This window comes from Brachypodium distachyon, chromosome 2, assembly GCF_000005505.3.
Source record: "Brachypodium distachyon strain Bd21 chromosome 2, Brachypodium_distachyon_v3.0, whole genome shotgun sequence".
Classification (NCBI taxonomy): Eukaryota; Viridiplantae; Streptophyta; class Magnoliopsida; order Poales; family Poaceae; genus Brachypodium; species Brachypodium distachyon.
In genome coordinates this window covers 34735427-34757890 of record NC_016132.3, presented here as the reverse complement: position 1 = coordinate 34757890, position 22464 = coordinate 34735427, and the positions used below count along the sequence as shown (strand labels likewise).

Genomic DNA, 22464 nt, shown 5'->3' with positions numbered 1-22464 from the left:
CATACGCAATGCATACAAATAGACGCATGGCATTACTAGAACTTTCATATTCCATAAACATAGGAGATCACTCTACCAAAATGGGGCATGAACTTGATACATCAGTGAACACACAGATAACACAAAAATAAACATCCACGGCATTACCTTGTGCATCGGTCGGAGTGTAAAGAGGAGGTTGGAGAGGAGCTCCTCCGGCAGCGGAATGACCTATCGTTGCTAGGCCCTACTCCCCGCCGGAGACGGCGCGGAGCCCAGGCAGCACTGGCAGCCGGAGGGGAGGAGGATGGCGTGGCGGGGGAGCGGGGAGTAGGTTGGGGACGTCAAGGGCGGGCTAGGTTGTCGACGTTGGCAGCGGCGCAGCCTCGGCGGCGGTGAACCCTGGACGACCAGAGAGAGCGAGTTCGAAGAGGCTCGGGGGATTCAATATGGGTCTTGCCGTCTTGGGGGTCGTATGGTTAATAGTGGAAGCTCAGGGCGTTTTCCAAAATGCCGGGCGAAATAGCCAAGATTTGGTTTGGTCATCGTTGATTTTACACATCATTTTGGAGGGGCTATGGATTTATAGCTCATTTGGAAGTCCTCATTTCAAAAAAAAAGTCAGGAAACCTCATTTCGTTTTATTGATAGAAAGAGATCGATTTTACATAGGATTTATGAATTTGAATTTTTGAATTTAAAAAACATGCTTGTCTGTCACATGGATTTGTAAATGAGAGACAAATCCAGATGTATGATGCATCTTAGAGCGGAACTAGGTATATGTGTGATTCTACACAATTATGTGCCAGCGAAACAAAGTTGTTTCCTCCAAAATGAATTCTAGTGTTTTAAGCTTAGATGATGTGAGCCAAACAAGCTCTCACTACTCTAAGTTTGCCCTTCTTTTTGGTTTGTGTTTCTCACGACTTGTTAAGGTGGTCTATAAGCCGTAAAGAGGGGGTCTAAATGATTTTGTGAAGATCATGATATGTGAATTTACGAAACCCTCAGCACTTATGCAAAAAAATCATGAATGCTGCTGCCCCATGAAATTCTCTTTCTTTTGAACCCCCAACCCCTCATTTTTCATGAGAGATATAGCTCCCTCCTATCCTTGTGAGGCTTACCTCCTCCCCTACCTCACGCCCCGCAAGGAAATACCTTCCACCCCTGGCAGCTCCGTCGGGCATAGTTGCCCCCTCTAGCCTGCATGCTGCACTAATTAATATCATAAGTACGAAGAATTTTTCTTACTTAGATAAACCAAAACGTGTCACTAACAAAGAGAGGAAGATACATCTGAGGGAGAGAGAGGAGGATGTCAAAACCATATCAGCAGTAACTCACGAAGGTCTATAAGGAAGATCCACTTTATCATAGTGTGACAGGGCAGAACCGCAGCAACTTGGACTTGTCAAGGAGAAGATTTAAATCCTGGCCCTAATGGTGTCAACATTGCTGGAATAGCTCAGTTGGCCAGAGCGTGTGGCTGTTAACCACAAGGTCGGAGGTTCGAGCCCTCCTTCTAGCGATTTTTGCTGTTTGTCTTTTTTCCCTAGTTTTTCCACCAATGATGCCTTTGTCACAGCCTACGACCCCTCCTGATGCCTCTCACTCTCAGGTCCTTCTTGAGAATCACTAGACGCACATTATTTCTCTTCCAAATAAGAATAACTATATACTATGGAAATCATATTGTCTTGCTTCCATGATCGCTTCGTCTAACTATATACATATCGACCTTAGACTTGCACAGGCTCGTGCTTCTGCAAGCATGCTACCCAAATATTATTGGGACTAGGAGACCGGTTGATGCTGACTGCTGAGGATCAATTTGCGATGGGTAAAAAGACCAAGGAGAATAAATGCCCTGTGTGCAAGGTACACATGGCTGGCAGTAGATAGATATTGTAGTCATGATGGCTAGAGGTTGCTAAGGAACTGGGTGTAGTTGAAGGATGAAATGTCCAACGTGCCATTGTATTGCTGAGATGATGAATTTGTGCTAATTTTTTTTGTTGATGTAGTTTTTTGTTCAAGAATCTAGATTTAACCTGGACCATATATATTCTTTTGACGAATCAATCCCGGCCAGTTTGCTAGCCAACTCACCATGAACAATTCATCCTTAATTTCTGAACATTATATATCCCCTTCTTTGAACACTGAGTTATGAACAATTTGGCAAAAATCAACAGCAAGTTTAACTCATTTAACTAAAAGAGGTCGTAACCACATGCCGTTGTATAGTTTGATCTATCTGTGGAATTTCCAGTTACAAACAACAAACTGGAACATAGACAAATCACACAACAACCTCACTACTGCTGTTACAAAATCTGACTGTAAACCTATAAGGCTTTTCATTTGCAACTGAAAATAGCTAGTGGACAACAATGAGAACAAATACAACATTGATCGACGTATCCAAGGACTTGGTGGTTGTTTCCTTGTTTTGTTTTAGGAGAGGTCTCTGTAGTTTTCCTCGTGTCATTGTTTTCTCCTTTTTCTAGTTACCGTGCCTTCATATATGCTTGCTAAACAAAGTAACAGATACCGCAAATAATTGGTCCACCGCATGTCAAATATGAACCTGAACAACGTAACAGATACCTTATTCGCAGCAGCTACTTCAGAAAAAGAACTGAAAATCTAGGAGCTTGCTTTCAAATACTTACCAAAAGATACCTACCAATACTGTGCCATGGCTTAGCTGATTCCACCGATGTCAGCAGGTATAAAAGTCAGATAGGAAGCCCAGGAATATTTCCTGCAAGCGGTAAAAAATCGATTTGAACTTCGTTTTCGTGGATGACACCTGATGCATCCCTGATGCCTCTCAGACCAATTTAGCGAATGAGTCTCGATCAGTACACAAAAGTTTCTCTTTTGACCAATTGAACCATCCCGGTGAAAAGATCTGATTGCAACCATGATCTCTAACTTTTCTTGAATACTTTGTGTGTATGAGAAGTGTTTTTTTTTCCTTTGTGTGTGTGTGTGTGTGTGTGTGTGTGTGTGTGTGTGATACCCTATGGTTGTATCGCTCGATATAGCTCGAGATCAATAAAAGCTTCAGTTTTCGAAAAAATAAGAAGTGATTTTAATTGATACAAAAAAGTGGTGTTTTGTGGGGAATCTAAGGATAATCCCCTCTAATCCCTCCCTACGAAGTAACCATTTGGGGTTTTCGGTGTTCTTTCAAAATGTAGTGGATAATACTCTAGAAAACTTACAAAATAATAGTGCCAAACAAGGCCTCAAAGGTGTATTTTTAATTTACTCAATTAAATACAATGTGGAAATCTTCTTTTGAGTTTTACTATTTTCTTTCGAAGACTCCCCGGAGAGATTAGGTACTACCGATATTAACAGCTAATGCATTTTGTCCTGCAGGTTTGAATACTGATACAATCGAAAAGAGGATCCACAAAAATTGCTGCGGAAGAAGCAGAATTGTGTCGCTTGTGAACTTGCTCAGTCATGAGTACCTTCCTCAAAAGATATCTATTATCTACCAATGTGCCACGGTTTAGCTGATTCCAGTGACATCGGCAGGAAAAGGTCAAATAGGAAGCCCACGAAGATCGTCTGCAAGCCGTACGTATAGAATCACTTTGATCTTTGTTTTCATGGATGACACCTGATGCATCCCTGATGCCTCTCAGACCAATTTTGACCCATTGAACCATCCGGGTGAAGATCTAGTGCTGCTACCATCTCCAAAAACTCTTCCTCAATAGTATGTTTTCTCTAAGACTGTGCGTCCACGTTGCTCAAGTAACGGGGAGGAGGTGCGGAGGGAGTTCGTGCATATATAGCATCTTGGTGTTCCTGTCGACGGTAGGTGAAACGATGAAGAAGGAATGGGCCCCCATGCATGATGCCTGGTATTGGCCTATTGAATCCTGTTATCTGACTTCAGATGGTTTATGTGACTAAGAAATCTAGCTATCTTAGGGACACCTTTCACTCATTTCAGTTGCAACTTTCTGCTGCCTTTTCCATACAATGTTGTATCTGATGTTGAACAGCACCATAAAATGCATGCAGAGTTTATTTCCCAGTCCCGGACCCCTCAACTATGTCACCTGATCACCTCTGAATTCACTATGGGGCTTGCGTGCTACTGGATCACTTTGTCTTGGGTGACAAATTTGGAATTGAAGCTCATCAAATTTTGTTGGAAGCTGTTTTTTGTTGTTTCGAGATTATGGGGCTTGCGTGCTACTGGATCACTTTGTCCTTTTGAAAAATAAAAGAAATCAAGTTTTGAAACTGTTCATACCTTGAGTTAAAAAATCCCAGATTCCAGAATATGCATGCCTCGATCTATATATTTTACCTTTTGTGTTACCACGAGTTAGTGGTTTCTCCTTACTACAAAAACTGACAACGATGCAAGAATTTTTTATAGGAAATCCAGCAGGGTGTACTCGTAGGAAGTTCGTGAACTCACTGAAAACGAGGATACAGTCATTCTAAGTACGTTATGCGTAGTTTCCGACTTTGCAAATTTTGTGTACCTTCGCATTATTGCATGGCGTGACCACTCTAATAGTCATTTTGCCTCCAAACAACCACACAGTGATTGAAACAATGTGGACACAACGATAATAGTCAACCATATGATAGACAATAATGGCCGCTTGTGATAAAAATGACAGCTTACTCGACTCCCCTGGCTGCCGCGTGCATTCCGGATGCCTCTCAGACCCATCTAAAGAACCAGTAGAAAAAGAGCACTTTTACGGTACCCCAAATTTAATATAAGCCGTTCATTTGTCTCGACCGAGTCAAAACCACCGGAGTAACTCAATTCGGAGGCAAAATCGTAATTGTCCGATGGCAGTTTGTTTTTTCACATCCCTGCGTATTTTTACTCCGCCGCCGGCTAACCCAGCCGCCGCCATTCCAGCCGCCGAGCCGGCGGAGCGGACGAGGCCGCGGAGCCGCGAGTACGCCGAAGGAGCAGATGACGCTCCCGCTCGACTGGCCGCGTGCCGGCTTCAACTGGACAATCGAGATGACATCGCTGGTGCTGACGCACCCAGCGACCTGGCCTTCTGCGCCTCCTCCTTCGTCGTTAGCTTCTACGTGTGCCAGGACGAACCAGCGGGTCCGACGTGCAGTGCGAGCTGTGGATGACCTCCGACATCGGCGAGCAGGCCGCGCTGCTCGACGCCAGCCTGCAAGGGACGGGTGGGCTGCTCCTTGCGATGCGCTGGAGCGCTGGATGTTGCTTTGCGATGCCAATGACGCATGGAGCAGAGAGCGAGAGAATTAAAGAGATGGAGCAGCAGCTGCCCGAGCGACCCGAGACGGGGCGGCACGACGGTTGGCCGGAGATGAGAGGTGGAATGGTCGGCCGTAGACGAGGCGGCGCAACAGTTGTCCGGAGACCAGCACGGCGACGGCGGCGCGACAGGCCTCCCAAATCGATCAGATTTTTTTTTACTATTTCAACCAGATCGGAGGGTGAAAAGACAATTATACCTTTTAAATTGTCTAATTCGTCTTTACATATGGACGGCCAGATTTGTTTGGTACTCTACTATTTGTTTTTGAGTACAGGTACCGTAAAAAAGCTTAAGAAGAACACACATTTTCGTGTTTTTTTGCTGGTGAAGATCTGACTATGGACATCATATATATTGTCTTGCTTCGATGATCTCTCACGTCTGACTATACATATCGACCTTAGAGTAGACTCTTGCACAGGCTCGTGCTACTCAAATCTTATTGGGACGAGGAGACCGATCTATGCTGAGGATCAATTGGCGATAGGTAAAAAGAACGAGGAGAATAAATGCCCCTGTCTGCAAGGCACACGTGGCAGTAGATATTGTAGCCATGATGACTAGAGGTTGCTAAGGAACGGGGTGTAGTTGAAGGATGAAATGTCCAACATGACATTGTATTGCTGAGTAATTCTTTTGTTGAAGTAAGTATTTTTTTTCGAGAAGCTAGATTTAACCTGGACCGTATATTCTTTTGCCGAATCAATCCCGGCCAGTTTGCTAGCCGATCACCAGGAATGGCCATCAAGCTAAAGGTGGAAATGATATGTATCAAAATAACCTACACCTTTGGTACTTTCTGAACATATTTTTTCTGAACATATTCACGAGCATATGGCCGTGGATACGCAAAAGAAGTTCACGGCCAGAGCGACCTCCAATTCCGGAGGTGCATGTTACGATCCAATCCTGGCCCAGAACACCTTCACGGCCGGAGGTGTAGCTTTTGCCCTGACACCCCGTGAAGCTCTTCTGTCTAACCGGAAAATCCCGATTCGATCCTGGCATTCGACATGTGGGTCCCACTTGTCAGAACACTGTCAAATGCTCTTAAGTACCTGATTTGGGTTCTGTGAGAAGATCTGCCCGAAAAAGTGTGATTTTGTGAGACTATTAGTCATAACTGTGGCCTGTTGAAACTCTAGCCCCAATAAGTGTGGTTTTGTGAAATTTACTCAACATCATACATGGATGCAGTATGTAACGTCTAGACTTAGCAGCGACGGCTGAAACCCAAGACATAGCAGCAGCTGCGTGGGAGCAGGGAAGAAGACAATGGAGATTAAAATGGGACGGTGGCTCAGTTGGCTGGACCGGCTGTGCGGCCCAAAGGGGATGAGCTATGTTCTCAAACTGCCCTCTATACTGCTCTACTTTATCAATCAGAACACATATGCTATTGTTTTGATCACAACAGTATACTACGACGTGGACCACTGAATTTTCACAAATGGATGGCCCATATTTATTATGGGGTCTCATGAAACAGCTCATCGTATAATTATCCAATAAGGGAAATTATACTCACTACCAGGTGTTCGGCATGCATAGAGCTTGTACAAATAGCAGTACAACACAGAACCAGTTGAATTTGCTGACGTCATACCCTTCTTTAGTGCTAGGACTTACACCAAACATGGCTATATCCTCATCCGAGGGAGGTTGGATGGCACGTATCTGTGCAGACAGTGACGAATGAAATTGGATGTATCTATTTCTAAGAAGTGTCCAGATACAAGCAAAATTCTGACAAGAATTATGGAATAGAGGTAGTATGTATGTACTATGTTATGAGTATAAGAATCGTACCGCTGAAAACTTTTATCGAATATGAATACAATGATACAGTTTCTGTGACACATAACTACGTATTATTTGTCTAACTAGTGACCAAAGTTAAAATTTTGAAATGTGTGCATACCCGCGCTATAAGAGGACCGCTATAAGAGGACAGAGGAAGTAAATATCTAACGCAATCATTTTTCTCTTGATATTGGGTTAGAATGGTAGATGTGTTGATATTTTCTCCTACAAACTTAGTGAAATCTCAAAAAGTTGACTTTGACAAAATTGATATGCTCTACATTTTTCCGTGGATAGAGTATAACTATGGCAATGCATAAAGAACAAATCACGTCAAAACAATTGAATACAATGGGGGTGTAAAATGACCATTACTAGAGATGAATATTTTCATTAGATGGGAGTTTATTAAACTGTTTTTCTCGGAGTTATTAAACTGTTCTGATACGGGAGCAATGAGTATTCTCAGGTCATTAACACCCACGGAAAAAGTTGAGAGAATAAAAGCGGCATCAAAGCTGTCTATTGAAGCCTCAAAACTAATCTCTAGTGTTGGTCGATGTTATTTTCAAGTATTATTAACGTCCTGTTTGGCTCATTTCAGTTGTCACTGTCTGCACTACAGATACATTTTGAAGCAAGATTTCTAGATTCAAAAATCCATTAATTGATTATTAAAAGACAACAAAATGCAGCAGCCTTAGAGCTCTTTGACTGGACCGCTGCTTCACCAGAAAATTCGGACAAATTTGTTAATAGGCTGGGCCGGTTCGTAGCCCATGTCCAGCGAGCGATTCCCCCAACAGTGCCTACTCGCCGTCCGATGCCATGGGAATAATCAGGGCATGATCCCTTATGCCATGCATCTCAAGATTCTACAGTAAGCACTCGCCGATTGATTGTCTAATGGCACGGCATGTGTGGATTTTGGTCGACGAGGAGCTGACTTACCACTTGTGTGCAAACATATTCTTCTGCTATTTGCCTGTCCGGCCCTGTAGTATATGCTTCTTCTCTATTTCATTATGCCAATGTAATTTCGGAGACAACCAGATATTGTTCTTAATTATGCCAGATGAATGGTTGTTCTTCATGCTTTCCTACACGATGTGCTAATTATTATTTTGGAAACTCACTTGCAGTACGTGTTCAAGGCAATGATCCCATTTCTCATCAACAAACTGTACTGAGATTGGTTGATCATATTCTCTACATTTATATGCTAGCCAGAGAGATAACACATTGTGGATGCTTGAAAATCATTTCTTCGCTTGAGTCCTTGTGATAAAATTGTTGTGACCAGATGTTTAATTTGCAAATGAGAGAAAGTGGTCTCTTCATTTTAGGTATAGCCGTATATGGTATCGCCGATGACTGCCACCATGTACGCGTCGGAGCCCTTAGGCCCGACCGCCCTAGCCTGCTCCGAAGCCCCGGCCTCAAGTACTTTTTGGCGTTGTCCCACGCCCTGCAGCCGCTGTTCGACGCAGAAATGGCCACCTGGACCCCGAACACGATCGTGCCCGCGAGCAACCCGGCGAGCCCCTTCGTCCCGAACAGCGTCCTGGCAACCAGCGGGCTAAGCACCACCACTCCACCAGTGCTAGTGGTGCTCAGCCGGCTCGTCGTCGGGAGTCGATTGCGACGGAGGCGCTGGCGGGGCTGCTCGTTGGGCCGCTGGTGTCCGGGGGTGCAGGTGGTTATCTCCGCGTCGAACAGTCGAGGGGAGTGGGACAACGCGAATAAGTACATCGAGGCCGGTGCGTCATACCAGGCCATGGCGCCCGGTCCCAACGGCTCCGGCCGGCGCACATAAGGCGGCGGTGGTCGGCGACACCATTGGAGACCCGCTCAAGGAGACCTCAGGTCCTTCGCTTAATATCCTTATCAAGCTCATGGCCATCGAGGCCCTCGTATTCGCGGCCTTATTCACGGCCCATGGCAGCGTCATCTTTAATCACCTATGAATTTGAGGTGTGTTTCGGCCGTTGGCCTAGTGACCCATCCCCTTTAGGAAAGTCAATAAATCGCCTCTAGATTGGGAGTGACTTTGTAGCGTGGTTTAAATTTCCAAATTTCAGACTAAAATAAGAGTGCTGCTGCAGACTTGTAAGTCGTCATGTAATACAGTATTTCATGCTTTGCTACATTGACAGTCTTTGAAATTTGGTTTTCAGATTCAACCTTAGTACACTAGCCTACGGTCGGGCTCCCAGATAGCTAAACTTACACTTACCAAAGCAATCCCGTAAAAATATATATTAAAAAGTACACTTTACGAAAGCAACAGAGAGAGAGAGTTAAGAAAAACATATTGACGTCATGTACACAGCTACAACCCCCACTAGCTTTCAAGGTTTCAATTCTTTTGAGATGACCTTTCTGCTCTTTTGTTGAAAATTCAAACATGACGAGGGAAATATTTAACATTCCAAAACAGACTTTTTAATTATGGGATGTCATGGAGGAAAGACTTTTTGGTGCACTGCGATATTCCCCATTTCCTTTTTGTGTTCGACTATATTTCAATATTTGGTAAGCCTAATTGACTGGCCCACAAATCACCACTCTATTGATCTATCATATCAGCTCTCAACCAACCTCCTAGACCATTCCCCTTCCTCCCGTTCATTTCTCTCTTACAACGAGATTCTCCGATGGTTCATCACGAGCCACCTCCCGGGGCATGACACCCTAGTATGAGACCTCCCCGCGATGGCGCTTCCCTTATCTTTCCTTCCGAACCCACAATCTCTGGCTGTTGTTGTCTAGCTTGAGGTTGAGTTTCTCGAGGGGGAGGTATATTTCCGCTCTTTTACTAGAAGACTACTTCGATTCAGTTGAACTTTATCTTCGGCCAACCAGACCTCGATTTGTTATGTGGATCAATTTTCAAAGATTGCGAGAGATTTATTTTTGCTTTGGTTGGATCGGAAGCACATGATCTGATTTGTTCTCTGATCTATGTTTTCTTGTGGAATCAATTGGTTCTCGACACAAATTAGGGGTTAGTATTCTATATTTTTCATCTCCCGTATTGTTAATGAGGACACAAACATCTTCCTAGCCGTTTGATTGGGGTGGGAAGAGTTGGGTTTTGGATGTTGGGTGTATTGGGACTACGATCTTTGGAGCGACTAGTCCTGTTTCATTGGTATTGTTCATAGTAGCAGATCAATTCGAGGAAATTGTCACACTCATCTTGGTTTTCAATTAAATAATTATAGCATTGTCTTGATTTATGATAGATGAACATGCCTCACAGGATTCACATATTTGTTTGGGTCCTTGTCAAAAAATAAGTTAGGAAGAAGACATCAAAATAAACACAGGCTCGTTTACAATTAATGTCTCCTTATTCTGCAGTAAAGCGAAACTAGTCGTCACTTAGTCTTTGGTTGTATGATATATTGCCAAGTTTTTATGGGGATTTTGTTGCTGAATATTCTCAATTTTTTTGGAAGTTACCTTCCAAAGGAATTCTTGTTGGTGGAATGTTTTTATTATGCTATGGAGTTTGTGGAATATAAGGAATGACTTATGTGGTAACGTCACATAATATGTGGGAGTATTGAAAGGTTATGTGCAGGGATCGTGGTTCCTAGAAGTTTACAGACCATTTCTAATTGACAAGGGGAGTTAGCGACTGCATTGTTCTGTGTTTTAATTTGGGACTTCAAATTTTTGCCAGGGTCACTAACTAATTCTGGTGTTAGTGCTTTCTATAACGGCATGTTGGTGAAGTTATCTGGACTCCGAGCTTGCCTTGTACCCCGGTAAGTTTGTTAAACTGTAGTGTATGTTGTTTAACCAAAGGTTCAAATTTCCTTCCCGTATACTCCTCAATTCGGGTTTAGAAGGTCATTCTCCAAATTTTAGAAATTCAAGATTACAAGGCCTCCTTTTCATTTTCCTCTATTAACTGTATACTTCAATTTCCTTCGTTTCCACTTCAACATTTATTCGCTTGCATGCATCTTGTCAGTTTTGCCTTGGTGTTACTGTTTTGCTTTGATACCAGCGTTTTCATCTTAATTAGTACTAATATTTTCAACATGAGATCCATATTTATTCTCTTTTTTTTTCACCATGCTTCAGTTATACAATTTTTCAGAAGAGGCCTTGTAAACCTGCATGGAAGGAGTACTTGTTAGGCATATCAATGATTTTTTCTTCTTCTGGTGTGTGTTCTACATAGTTGTGTATATGTTTGTTCTTCAAAGTACTACCTCTGCTCCATTTCATTTGACGTTTTGGAGACCTGGAAAGGAATAGAGGGAGTACTTCGTTCCCTACGTATATTACCCACCCGAGATTTGTTTGCTTGTAGTGCTGGCACTTCAAGTGTAAATTTAGCTATCCGACGCCCAACCGCAGGCTAGTGTACTTAAAAGGTCGAACTGAAAAACAATCAGGTAGCACTGGCACGACGGGCTACTAACTTATGATGCTCGATGAACCAAATCATGAAATGCTGCATTACATTAGGATTTAAGAGAGTCTGCTGCGGCAGCACTATCATGACAAAATGTCTGAAATTGGAAAATTAAAACACAACCAGCCGGCTGACACACAGGATCGAGTCGCTCCCAGCCCAGAGACGATTTGTCTTATTTATTAAAACTAGTTCCTAAAAGGGCTGGGTCACTAACGCCGGCGGCCGGAAACACACCTCAAAACTCAGAGGTGGTTGAACACTACGCCGCCATGGGCAGCGAAGAACGGCGCAAAGACCAGCGCCTCGACGGCCATAAGCTTAATAAGAATATTAAGCGACGGTCCGGAGGTGTCCTTGAGGGGATCCCCAATGGTGTCTCCGATGACCGCCGCCTTATGAGCGTCGGAACCTTTCGGCCCCAACGCCCTCGCCTTCTCCGAAGCTCCAGCCTCAATATACTTCTTCGCATTGTCCCATGCGCCACCGCTGTTGGACGCCGATATCGCCACCTGGACGCCGGACACGAGCGCGCCGGCCAGCAGCCCGGCGAGAGCCTCGGTCCCAAACAGCGTCCCGGCCACAAGCGGGCTGAGCACCACCAGCGCCCCCGGCGCCACCATCTCCCTCAACGAAGCGTCCGTCGAGATCTTGACGCACGTCGCATAGTCCGGCACGGCGTTCCCCTCCATTAACCCCGGGATCACCTCGAACTGCCGCCTGACCTCCTCCACCATCTTGAGCGCGGCGCTCCCGACGCTCCGCATGGTCATGGCGGAGAACCAGTAGGGGAGCATGGCGCCGACGAGCAAGCCCACGTACACCTTGGGGCTGAGCGCGTCCACGGCGCGCACGCCGGCGCGGCTCACGTAGGCGCCGAACAGCGCGAGAGAAACCAGCGCGGCGGACCCGATGGCGAACCCTTTGCCGATGGCGGCCGTCGTGTTGCCGGCGGCGTCGAGCGCGTCCGTGCGCTCCCGGACGTTGGGCGGCATGCCGGACATCTCCGCGATGCCGCCGGCGTTGTCGCTGATGGGCCCGTAGGCGTCGATGGTCAGCCCCGTGGCGATCGTGCTCAGCATCCCGAGAGCTGAGAGAGCTATGCCGTAGGAGGATGCCAGGCGGAAGCTCGCGTAGATGGCGGATGCGATGGCGAAGATCGGGATGATTACTGATTTGTAGCCTACTGCCAGGCCGAAGATCACGTTTGTTGCGGCGCCGGTTCGGCATGAGTTCGCCACTGACTGCACTGGCCTGTAGGTGTCAACGTTTGTTTCGTTAGTTTCAGCTGAAATTCAGGCTGATTTACGGTAATTTCAGCCAAATTCATGCTAATCTACTTGGAACAATGTTGATTATTTGAAACGAATGGGATTACCTGTAGGCGTTGCTGGTGAAGTACTCGGTGACGTAGCCGATGATGAGGCCTGCCCACAGCCCGGCTGACACACAGATGAAAAGCTCCCTGCATTCACAAATTTTTCAAAATCAGAATAAAATTTGTTTACTTTAAAAAAATTACTAGTCTACAATTTAAGGAGGAAAAAATGATTTGTATGTATATACCAGTTCCTGACGACCTTGACACGGCCGAAATCGAAGAGAGTGAATCTGTGGGGCAGGACAAGGAAGCTAACAGCAGCAATGCCAGCAGTCATAAGCACGGTGGAAACAAGGATCTGCCGCTTGAGCGCCGGCCCGACATCCCTGACTTCCTTCACCTCCACAAAGTCAGTGGCCACAAAGGTGGTAACCATGCACACAACAATCCCCATGGCGCTGATGAGCAGCGGGTACATCATGGCCGCCATGTTGTGCTCCACTCCGAACGAAGAAATCGAGGCCACGAAGAGCGCCGCGCACGAGGACTCGGCGTAGGATCCGAACAGGTCCGACCCCATCCCCGCTATGTCGCCCACATTGTCCCCAACGTTGTCCGCAATCACCTGCATCAAAAGATCATAATCAAATGTAAATTTGACATGTATATGTATATATGTAATTTTGATGTACTCTTTCCGATTCATAATAAGTGTCGAGAATTTAGTACAAAGTTTTGTAGCTCTTACGGCGGGGTTGCGAGGGTCGTCCTCGGGGATGTTGCGCTCGACCTTGCCGACGAGATCGGCGCCGACATCGGCAGCCTTGGTGTAAATGCCACCTCCAACTCTCCCAAACAGGGCCATGGAAGACCCGCCAAGCCCGTACCCAGTAATGGCCTCATACAGCCCTTCCCAGTCATCCCCATAATAAACCCCAAAGAGGTTCACGGCGATGTACAGCACGAGCAGGGCGCTGGAGGCGAGCATGAAGCCCATGGCGGCGCCGGAGCGGAAGGCGACGACGAAGGCCAGGCCCACGCCGCGGCGGGCCTCGAGGGCCGTGCGCGCGTTGGCGTAGGTTGCCACGCGCATGCCCACGTAGCCCGACATGACGGAGGTGAGCGCGCCCAGGAGAAACGCCAGCGTGCTGAAGCCGGCGTTGGCCAGGGTGGGCTTGCAGGTCCGGGATGGGTCTGACGGGCATGGGCTGGGCTGGGTGCTGAACTTTGCTGCCGAGCCCAGGAACACGAAGATCACCGCCGCGAATGCCGCCGTGAACACCGCCAGGTACCTTGCAGGTTGAACAGAAGCTGATTAATTAACCTCGTCTAGCAGAATTCTAGATGATATGCACAGATCTATAAATTCAACGATTGACTAGCATTGACGAATTCAGGAAAATATACAACAACCATGGGTAAATAATTTAACAGTCATTTCAGGTACAAGATGTGAAAATAAGCACAGTTAATGATACTGAAAGAGCTACTACTAGCATATAAAAGAAGAAGAAAAAACTCATCTAGATGATGCACAAATCTATAATTAAACAATCATTTAAGGAATACATAGCATTGACAAAATCACGAAAATATGCAACGACCATTAATTGCTACTGCTAGAGGTAGTACAAGATTTGAAAAAAAAATCATATGTACCAAGATGTGAAAATAATATAACAATCATTTGGAGTACAGGATGTGAAAATAATTAATCACAATTAGTGGCTACTGGAAGAGGTACTACTAGTACATATACCTAAATTTCACAAAAACCTCATCTAGAATTCTAGATAATACACAAATCTAGAATAATTTAACAGTCATGATATGGGTGGCTACTGCTAAAGGTAGCACAAGACGTTAAAACAATTTAGCAATCATTTGGAGTACACAAGATGTGAAAATAACCACATCTAGAATCCTAGAAAATGCACAAATTAAATCTAGAATAATTTAACAATCATTCGGAGTATGCAGCATGTGACTAGCTAACATCGGCAGAAATTAACATACACAACAAATTAACAGCCATGGCAATAAAGGGATCCAGATAATTAAGCTAGCTAGCAAGTATGTATGTATACCTGTACTCGGTGAGGAGGAAGGAGGTGGCGCCGATGGAGATTGCGTCCTGGATCTGGGCGCACTTGGCCTCCACGCGCCCATAGTCGACGCCGGCTTCTTCACTATCCTCCACAACCTCCGCCACCTCGCTCTCCGCCGTCCTCAGCCGGGCCTTGGCGGCGTCCTCCTCGGCGGCAGCGGCAGCGGCAACGGCAGAGGCGGCGGCGGCGGCGGCGGGGACTTTCACCCTGGACACAACAAACCACTGGAAAACGGCAAAGGCGATGCCGATCAGCGCCGCCAGAGGGATCAGCACCTCAGCCCCCACAACGCCCACAACAGCCATCGTTAATTCAACCCCAAACACAAACACAAACACAAACACAAAAGCACAGCTTGATTAATCAAAAAAACAAGCTTCTTTTTTTGGTGTTTTTTTGTGTTTGCTCTCGAGCTCAAACGGAAGGGAAATTAAGACAGTGAGAGAGTGAAGCGAGAACTGGAAGACCAGTGAGTGCTGTGTGCTTCTGTGCTCAAAACTGCGAGCCGCGGCGGCCAATTTATAGCCGCTCCTCTGGCTAAATCTCCACCAACCTCCTCTCTTTAAAAAATATTACATCCCAGTCCTTAGACGAGTTACCGAGGGCCAGGATGAAAAAACGTGTTCTGCCCGCGTGAGCAAGCAAGGAGAGAAGCCAACGCAGACGCACACGCCATTAAAGGAGCTCAGCTCATCTTTTCGCCAGGCTCCAAATCGGCCATCGGTGCCGTGGATACCAGCTGGCTAGCGGCGCGCCGGCCACCGTCGATCGGGCTGCTTGACGTGTGCGGCGCCTTGGTTTCTTTCTGCAACTTATTACTTTATTTCCGGCCGAATTCCGCTGCAACTTACTTTGTCATGCATCATCACCGGCTCCCCGCTGGCATGCGTTTCTGGGGAAAAAAAGGGGGGTATCCGAGGAGTAGCGCCGCAAGAAAATGCAAATAAAGCGGCGCGTCTCTAGAATACTCTACGTTATTCCAAGAATTAACTTACTAACGTGTGCGTGTTAAATGTTTGATTAGGTGCGTGGTGGCTCTACTCGGCCCGCAAAGTTATGTGTATGCGTGTACGTAGAACGATTGTCGAGATGTGTATTGCCTCAGTACTGATCTACACTAGAAGGGAACAAAAACTGTTAAACACCTTTCAATGAATACAAGCATCGCTAGCTAAGAGAGTTGGTGTATGCCAGGGGAGGTGGTGGTGTCTCGGGCAAGACATGTGTCAAAGTGATTGTATGGGACAAATTCTGGAAGGCTCTGGAATTGTGGTAGCCTTTGCGTGTGCAATGTATTTTTTTTTTTTAAAGAAAAAAAAGTTCAGTTACTGTGCTTTTAACATCCTAATCCAGCTAGGACGGCCTCAAGAGAAAAAAAAACCTACCTAGGACGACACATTTTAGAAGATGCTCTTTTTTACTTCTGCTAGAATTGTTCTGTATGCTCTTTGCAAAATTAATATGAAATTCAATTCACGCTTAATTTTCAAATGAGAACTGATTTTATGCAGTGTCTCAATGCAAATCGATCAGGTTGGACGCAAAGTTGTCCATTACAGGCTTTGTTTGTGTTGGTTGAACAATGTTAATTGCACCTAATTTATATCACAGCATTGATCCATCATATTACCAAAGCAACAGAGTTTAAATATCTACACCATTAAATTATAGTGGGTCATAGTTATGCGGATCACATTTCATACACTAGATAGAGATGGCTAGCTTCTCCAACCCGGGTTAGTCCAAATTGGACGACGAACATAATATGTTACACGGGCCTAGTTGGTGGAGCTTAGCCCATTTTTGGGTTGTATAAGAAAAAAAAAATCTTTTTTGTCCTACTTTTAAATTTTACTCTCTTGACTTTTGATTTTACCGACTTTTAATTTTAAACTATTAATTGTTTCCAGAGTTAAAAAAACAAAACTAACCTTATGACGGCGTTAACTCCTCGGCACTTCTTGGCGGCACGCGGAGATCTTGGCCTTCCTAGTGGCCGGCGCTCCTTTCCTTTCAGCATGGAGGCAGATCCACTCCGGCAAGCTCCCGCCCTGGAACGAGCTATCGCGACACAGATCCGGGCCATAAAAGGCACGGCGACACGGATCCGGGCCATAGGGAGACCCGAGGACGCGGATCTGGGCCATACGGAGACCCGACGATGCGGATCCGGGCCATAGGAAGACCTGGTGGATGGATCCGGCCTCCTCCTCCAAAACGCGACGCGCATAGGAAGAAGGGGCGGCGGTCATGCTCCCGCGCTAGGACGAGACAACGCAGCACGGATCTAGGCCATAAATGGCATGGTGGCACGGATCTGAGCCATAAGGAGGCCTTGGGGCAAGGATCCGGCATCCTTCACCACAGAACGGGACTCCCACGGGAAGAGGGGGAAAGGATCCGGCATCCTTCACCACAGAACGGGACTCCCACGGGAAGAGGGGGAAAGGATCCGGGGTCCTTCGCCACAGAACGGGACGCCCACGGGAAGATGGGGCAAGGATCCGGCGTCCTTCGCCACAGAACAGGACGCCCACGGGGAGATGGGGAAAGGATCCGGCGTCCTTCGCCACAGAACGGGACGCCCACGGGAAGAGAGGCAGGCACGGTAGTGATGATAGGAGGGCGCGGACGGCGGGAGGAGAGGCAAGCACGGTAGCGATGCGATGCGAGGGCGAGGGGGAGAGGCGGGGAGTGAGAGTATACCGAGGGAGACTGGAGGAGATAAGGAGGGAGGGTGGTAGGTGTGGGGCGTCGCGTGGTGGAATCGTCCGTATGGGGCGGACGAGCACAAAGCAGGGGTTGCGTATGTTATGATGGTGATCGAAGAAGTAAGGATACTTGACTTGGATATACAAATTCAAATGATAAAAGGAAACTTGAATATTTGTAAACTAAGAACTTGTTTCTAGCGATTCTTCTATTCGTCAGAGTTTCCCGAGCCAATGATCTTCGGTCACGTAGTTGAGTATCCTGTATGATAAAATATAGTCGGTCATAACCATAAGGGTTGAGAGCACATTGCATAGACTAGATTGAAATGCAATAGCTTTCCCCGACCAAATTAGTAGGTCACTTGTATGCATGTATCCCGGGTTTGTGCTTATTGGAATAATAACATACTCCGTAATACATTATGTCGGTGAAGAAGGACATGCACTGGGAGATAGAAATTTCAGTATGAAAAGGAAACCGGTGTAATAACCATAGCGGTTGAGAGCACATTTCATAGACTAGACTGAGACACAATAGTTCCCCCGATCAAATTAGTATGTCAACTGTATCCATGTGTCCCGATTGGATTGGTACTAATTGGCATACAAACATAACATGTTATATGGCTCAAGAAGTACGGACACATGTCTTCGAGATAGAAATTCCAATAAGAAAAGGAAAACTATGATGAGAAATGGGAACCAAAGTATCTATATCCCGGAAAGAAATATAGAAGTATTTTGATCTTCTCTAAATTTTCGTACCCTATTGAGCATGGGCGGCTCGGCCCGAAAGCCTGATAACATGGCCATGCTCGGGTTCCAGGGGGTTCCAGTTTTCAGCACAAAATCCCGAAAAAAGCTCAAATTGGTAAAAAAAAAAAGCTTATATTTTTAGAAAAGCAGGTACTGGGCTGGGAGCCCAGGTTTGGCATTTTGGTGCCGGGCTTCGTGAAACCCGGCCCGGCCCATATATGCTCCATTGCTCGCGTCTCGAGTTCCCGACGCACCCGGAAAGGAAATGCCCCGTCCTCCTCTCCTCGACGACCAGGCTGCCGCGCTCTTGCGGAGCGAGCGGCGATCAGCTCGGGTCTCTGCAGTCTGCTCCTTTCCGCCCTTCCCTCCAAAGGTATGGAAGCCCCTTTGCCCCCCCCCCCCTCTGAACCCTATCTTGCTGGGGCGCCGCGCAGGTGCCCAATGTCCGACCTGCGCGTCGTTCTAGGGTTTCCTGCCTTTTTCACCCTGACCTGCGGCCGTTCCTGTTCTTCGCTCAGTGTGCGCAATAAACTTGATGACTTGACGCTTGTTCTGGAAAATAATCTCGCTTTCCCCCAAATTTTGGAGGGTTTAGTTAAACCCCCACTCACCGCTTAAGTCAGCCCGTAGAACAGATGACCACATCAATTCCCTGATTATCGGGGTAAAAATGGGTTATCCGTGTTGTGCATAGACTAGGAACAAATTGTGGTAGATTGTCCAGGATTACAACTTGAAATTTGTTGCAAAGTGCCCATATTGATGTGTTGTTGAGTAAACCTAACTGAAATGATGTTGCATGTTCTGATGTTCAGGATAGTTTTCCTGGTTCTCGGTGCCTCTTTCAGTAATTCTTTTTTTGCTTTGCTAGTTATTGATACTAGAAGTTTGTGTAGTAACCTGAGAAATTACCTGGTGTGGCAAATCAGGTGCTTGCAGTTACTCGTGTCTTTTTCTTGAATTACTGATTCAGTTGTCATTAGAACTCCTGCTATGCTGTCCTGACGAACTTTTGAGCAGACACGAAGCTGAGATTAATCAGGGCCTGCACGATATGTTAGTAGCCATCATAAATCCATGCTGCCCTTTTGTTTGCTTATTTAGGCTAGATCCCATTGTTAGAATTAGCATCTATGATGGCTGAAAGCTAGTAGTACTGATAGTTGCATCCTTCGGATGTTGATAATTTCTGATACCTTTCCGCATCTAAGGAATCGCTGCAAAATGATGTCCGCTCTGGTGTTGGGCTGTGTTTAGGCAAGCAGACTAGCGGGAACAAATGTTTGTATGTGACGATGATGCAGGCAACACAGGGTCCAAAACTGGTACGTCTGTGCTGTGCATGTCAATTGTGTGATGTGTTTGATTGCTTGGCTATGGCCGCGCGAGTGAAATGGGGTATTGCCATTGGCAACTAGAACAGAATTGTTTGTTTTGTTTGTGTGTGTGTGTGTGTGTGTGTGTGTGATGGGTATTGCCGTTTCCCTTGATTATATAGTTTTTTTTCAGCTTCTGCGAAGATTTAATACAAGGATGTGCAGCAATAACTGTTTCGGTACTCCCTTACATTTTCTATGTCGATTAAGGAGCTGAGTTGGTAAAGCATGTGCTGCTTTTACTGTGATCAATTAGAGCACTGAAAACCATTTGTATCATGTGCCAATTGAATGGGTTCAACAGCCTGCGAGCAAAACCTCCACGCTGTGCTCTCTCACCCCAGCTGTGCGTCTCTGCGCTGCTCCCGGGCCCACACTTCTTTTACCGAATGATAGTGTGGCCTTGCTGTTTTGCATGCATCTGTATGTGCCAATCTCTGTGTGTGCATGTATGCTGCTGTGCCAGGCTCCCAAAAGCCAAGGAGGCTAGTTGGCTCGCAAGTTAATGTAAAGGAATGTCAGTGAGTAAAAAACAAAAACGAACTACATATCGGGAAAAACAAATCTAATGTGCGCTACATCTAGGAACGGAGGGTACTTTTATAGAAAATTGACTACAAGCTCCCTTTCTTTTTACAATTGTTGGGTACGGTGTAGCGTGGCTATTATGTGATTTCACTGTGATCAATTAGAGCACTTCTAAATTCCTGATATATAATATAGTGTAGAAGTAAAAACAAAACAAATTTGAGCTTTTAGTGTACCGTGGCTAATATTTTGTAGAATAACGTTCTATGTAATGGTTAATACTAAAACTAAAGCTGATTCAAACAATGTCCCCACTCATTTGTAGAAACTAGAAGCACATGGTCGGCATGGTTTTTTCTCTTTACAATTTGATTTGTTCCTTTGAATTTAATTTTATGTTTCTTTGTCAGCACTAACTCTGCAATCGTATGTCCTGTATCACAAAGGAACGCTATTTTTATTTTTTCTTCACTGTAATCCCTTAAGCATGTGTCTCTGTGATATTCAGTGAAGGATTGCTGCACGACTAAAAGGCTGATATCTCGTATCAATTTAATGTTTTCTAGGTACTCAACCATGGTTTTCCTTCTTGCGGACATGTCTTGGAATGTACTGATCTCACCTGACCAGCTGAGCTCCAAGGGTCTCTTACTCCGCAAGTCTATCCTCGTGCGTCTTCTGGAGGACATAGCAAACAGGAAGGCCTCCAAGGAGCATGGTTACTACATTGCTGTCAATGAGCTGAAGGAGATATCTGAAGGGAAAGTCCGTGAGCTGACCGGTGATGTCCTTTTCCCGGTCACATTCACCTGCATCACACTGAAGCCTATGAAGGGTGAGATCTTGGTCGGCTCAGTGGAGAAGATCCTCAAGCACGGTGTGTTCCTGAAATCTGGACCAATAGAAAACGTCTTTCTGTCAGAGAAGACAATGAACGATTACAAGTACATAGGTGGCGAGAACCCAATGTTCATGAAGGACCACTCAAAGCTGGAGAAAGACACCGTTTTGCGGTTCAAGGCCATGGGCTTCCGCTGGATGGAGGCAGATCGCCAGTTCCAGCTCCTCGCCACGCTAGCTGGTGATTTTCTCGGGCCACTGTGAGCTGCTTCATGATGACTGAGATAGCACATGGTAGGTGTAACTCATCACACTAGATGCCAGTGGCATTTGGCTCCATGTTTTAACATATCAGTGTACTGTGTACTGTGTCGAGACAGCAGTTTAACATATCACTTTCTACTTGCCTGCATGTGTTTGTTACATTCCACTTGCTTGCATGTTTCCAGTCATATTTTGCTTAACAGAATTGCTAAATATGCCCATTGATCTTGCTTGAAGCAAAATCTGTCAAGATTGCTCTCTTTTAATGTTGAAGTTGCTAACGTCTTTGATGGATAGCAGAACCGCAACCCGAGGCAAAGGGGCTGTCTAGAAAATAGCAGAATCCATTTAGTCATACTGTAGAATCTGTATGAACATGACTTATACAACAAACAACAGCATTGCTGCATTGGTGCAGCTTGCTTGAAGATAAGCACACAAGAGACAACCTGTCCTGGAACTGTGATTTCAGAACCTGCTGGAATTATATTGATTTTCCCCTTCTTCAGCTTGCTTGCTGCAAAAGCTTCCTTCAACCAGCCGTTCTTTTTTCCAAGTCTTTACTGTTGCCGCCTGGAACATTTGGAAGCACAAGAACCCCAAGATCTTCGGCATTGTTAATCCTAGGATAGGCGGTTGGCTAGTCATATTTACGAATGATCTGCTCATGTTAACCCACACTCCCACAGAATGACAGAAGAGTTTAAAGGTCCATTCCGGGCTTGGATCCTATCAGATCACTTAATGTATAACCCTGTTTGAAACCAAGTTTTTTTTAACCTGTTATTTTTTTTTTAAGAATGCTTCACAATGGACTTGCAGTTTACAAGGCTATTCTTCTCTAAAATAAGTCCATTTTACCCCCCTCAACTACTCGAGAAGTCCAAAAAACATCATAAACTATGAAACCGGGTATTTAACCCCCCCGAACTATCAAAACCAGGCACCCAACCCCCCTGTGCCTGTTTCCTGTTGGTCTGGGCGGTTTTGACCATCTTGACCGCCATGCTGGCATGCCAGGCTGGCAAGTGGCTGTC

At 45.7% G+C, this 22464-nt stretch overlaps 2 protein-coding genes and 1 non-coding gene across 4 annotated transcripts; 2 read left to right on the top strand and 1 right to left on the bottom strand.

The window, feature by feature from the left end:
- Window positions 1-1439: 1439 nt before the first annotated feature.
- TRNAN-GUU lies at window positions 1440-1513 on the top strand. The gene has a single exon. It is a non-coding gene; the product is annotated as a tRNA-Asn (tRNA).
- A 10027-nt stretch (window positions 1514-11540) lies between these two features.
- On the bottom strand, window positions 11541-15432 carry LOC100836640 (pyrophosphate-energized vacuolar membrane proton pump). The gene is made up of 5 exons (XM_003568836.4): window positions 14929-15432; window positions 13590-14133; window positions 13087-13466; window positions 12899-12985; window positions 11541-12774 (listed from the first exon to the last, which is right to left on the bottom strand). The coding sequence occupies exons 1-5, from the start codon at window positions 15252-15254 to the stop codon at window positions 11766-11768; spliced, it is 2346 nt and encodes a 781-aa protein (XP_003568884.1). The 5' UTR covers window positions 15255-15432; the 3' UTR covers window positions 11541-11765.
- A 3216-nt stretch (window positions 15433-18648) lies between these two features.
- Window positions 18649-21593, top strand: LOC100836334 (DNA-directed RNA polymerase V subunit 7). 2 transcript variants are annotated; one of them, XM_010233380.3, is made up of 3 exons: window positions 18682-18792; window positions 19677-19744; window positions 20890-21593. In XM_010233380.3, the coding sequence occupies exon 3, from the start codon at window positions 20900-20902 to the stop codon at window positions 21425-21427; it is 528 nt and encodes a 175-aa protein (XP_010231682.1). In that variant the 5' UTR covers window positions 18682-18792; window positions 19677-19744; window positions 20890-20899; the 3' UTR covers window positions 21428-21593. The 2 variants fall into 2 exon arrangements, with proteins under 2 accessions (XP_003568883.1, XP_010231682.1); XM_003568835.4 differs by lacking the exon at window positions 19677-19744 and having other exon boundaries at window positions 18649-18792.
- Window positions 21594-22464: the final 871 nt, after the last annotated feature.

Coding starts and splice junctions, on each gene's coding strand:
- LOC100836640 (XM_003568836.4), bottom strand. CDS start 15,254: ATGGCTGTTGTGGGCGTTGTGGGGGCTGAGGTGCTGATCCCTCTGGCG. Junction 13,467..13,589: donor ACGACCCTCGCAACCCCGCC/GTAAGAGCTACA, acceptor CTTTTGATGCAG/GTGATTGCGGACAACGTTGG. Junction 12,986..13,086: donor GTCAAGGTCGTCAGGAACTG/GTATATACATAC, acceptor TTGTGAATGCAG/GGAGCTTTTCATCTGTGTGT.
- LOC100836334 (XM_003568835.4), top strand. CDS start 20,900: ATGGTTTTCCTTCTTGCGGACATGTCTTGGAATGTACTGATCTCACCT.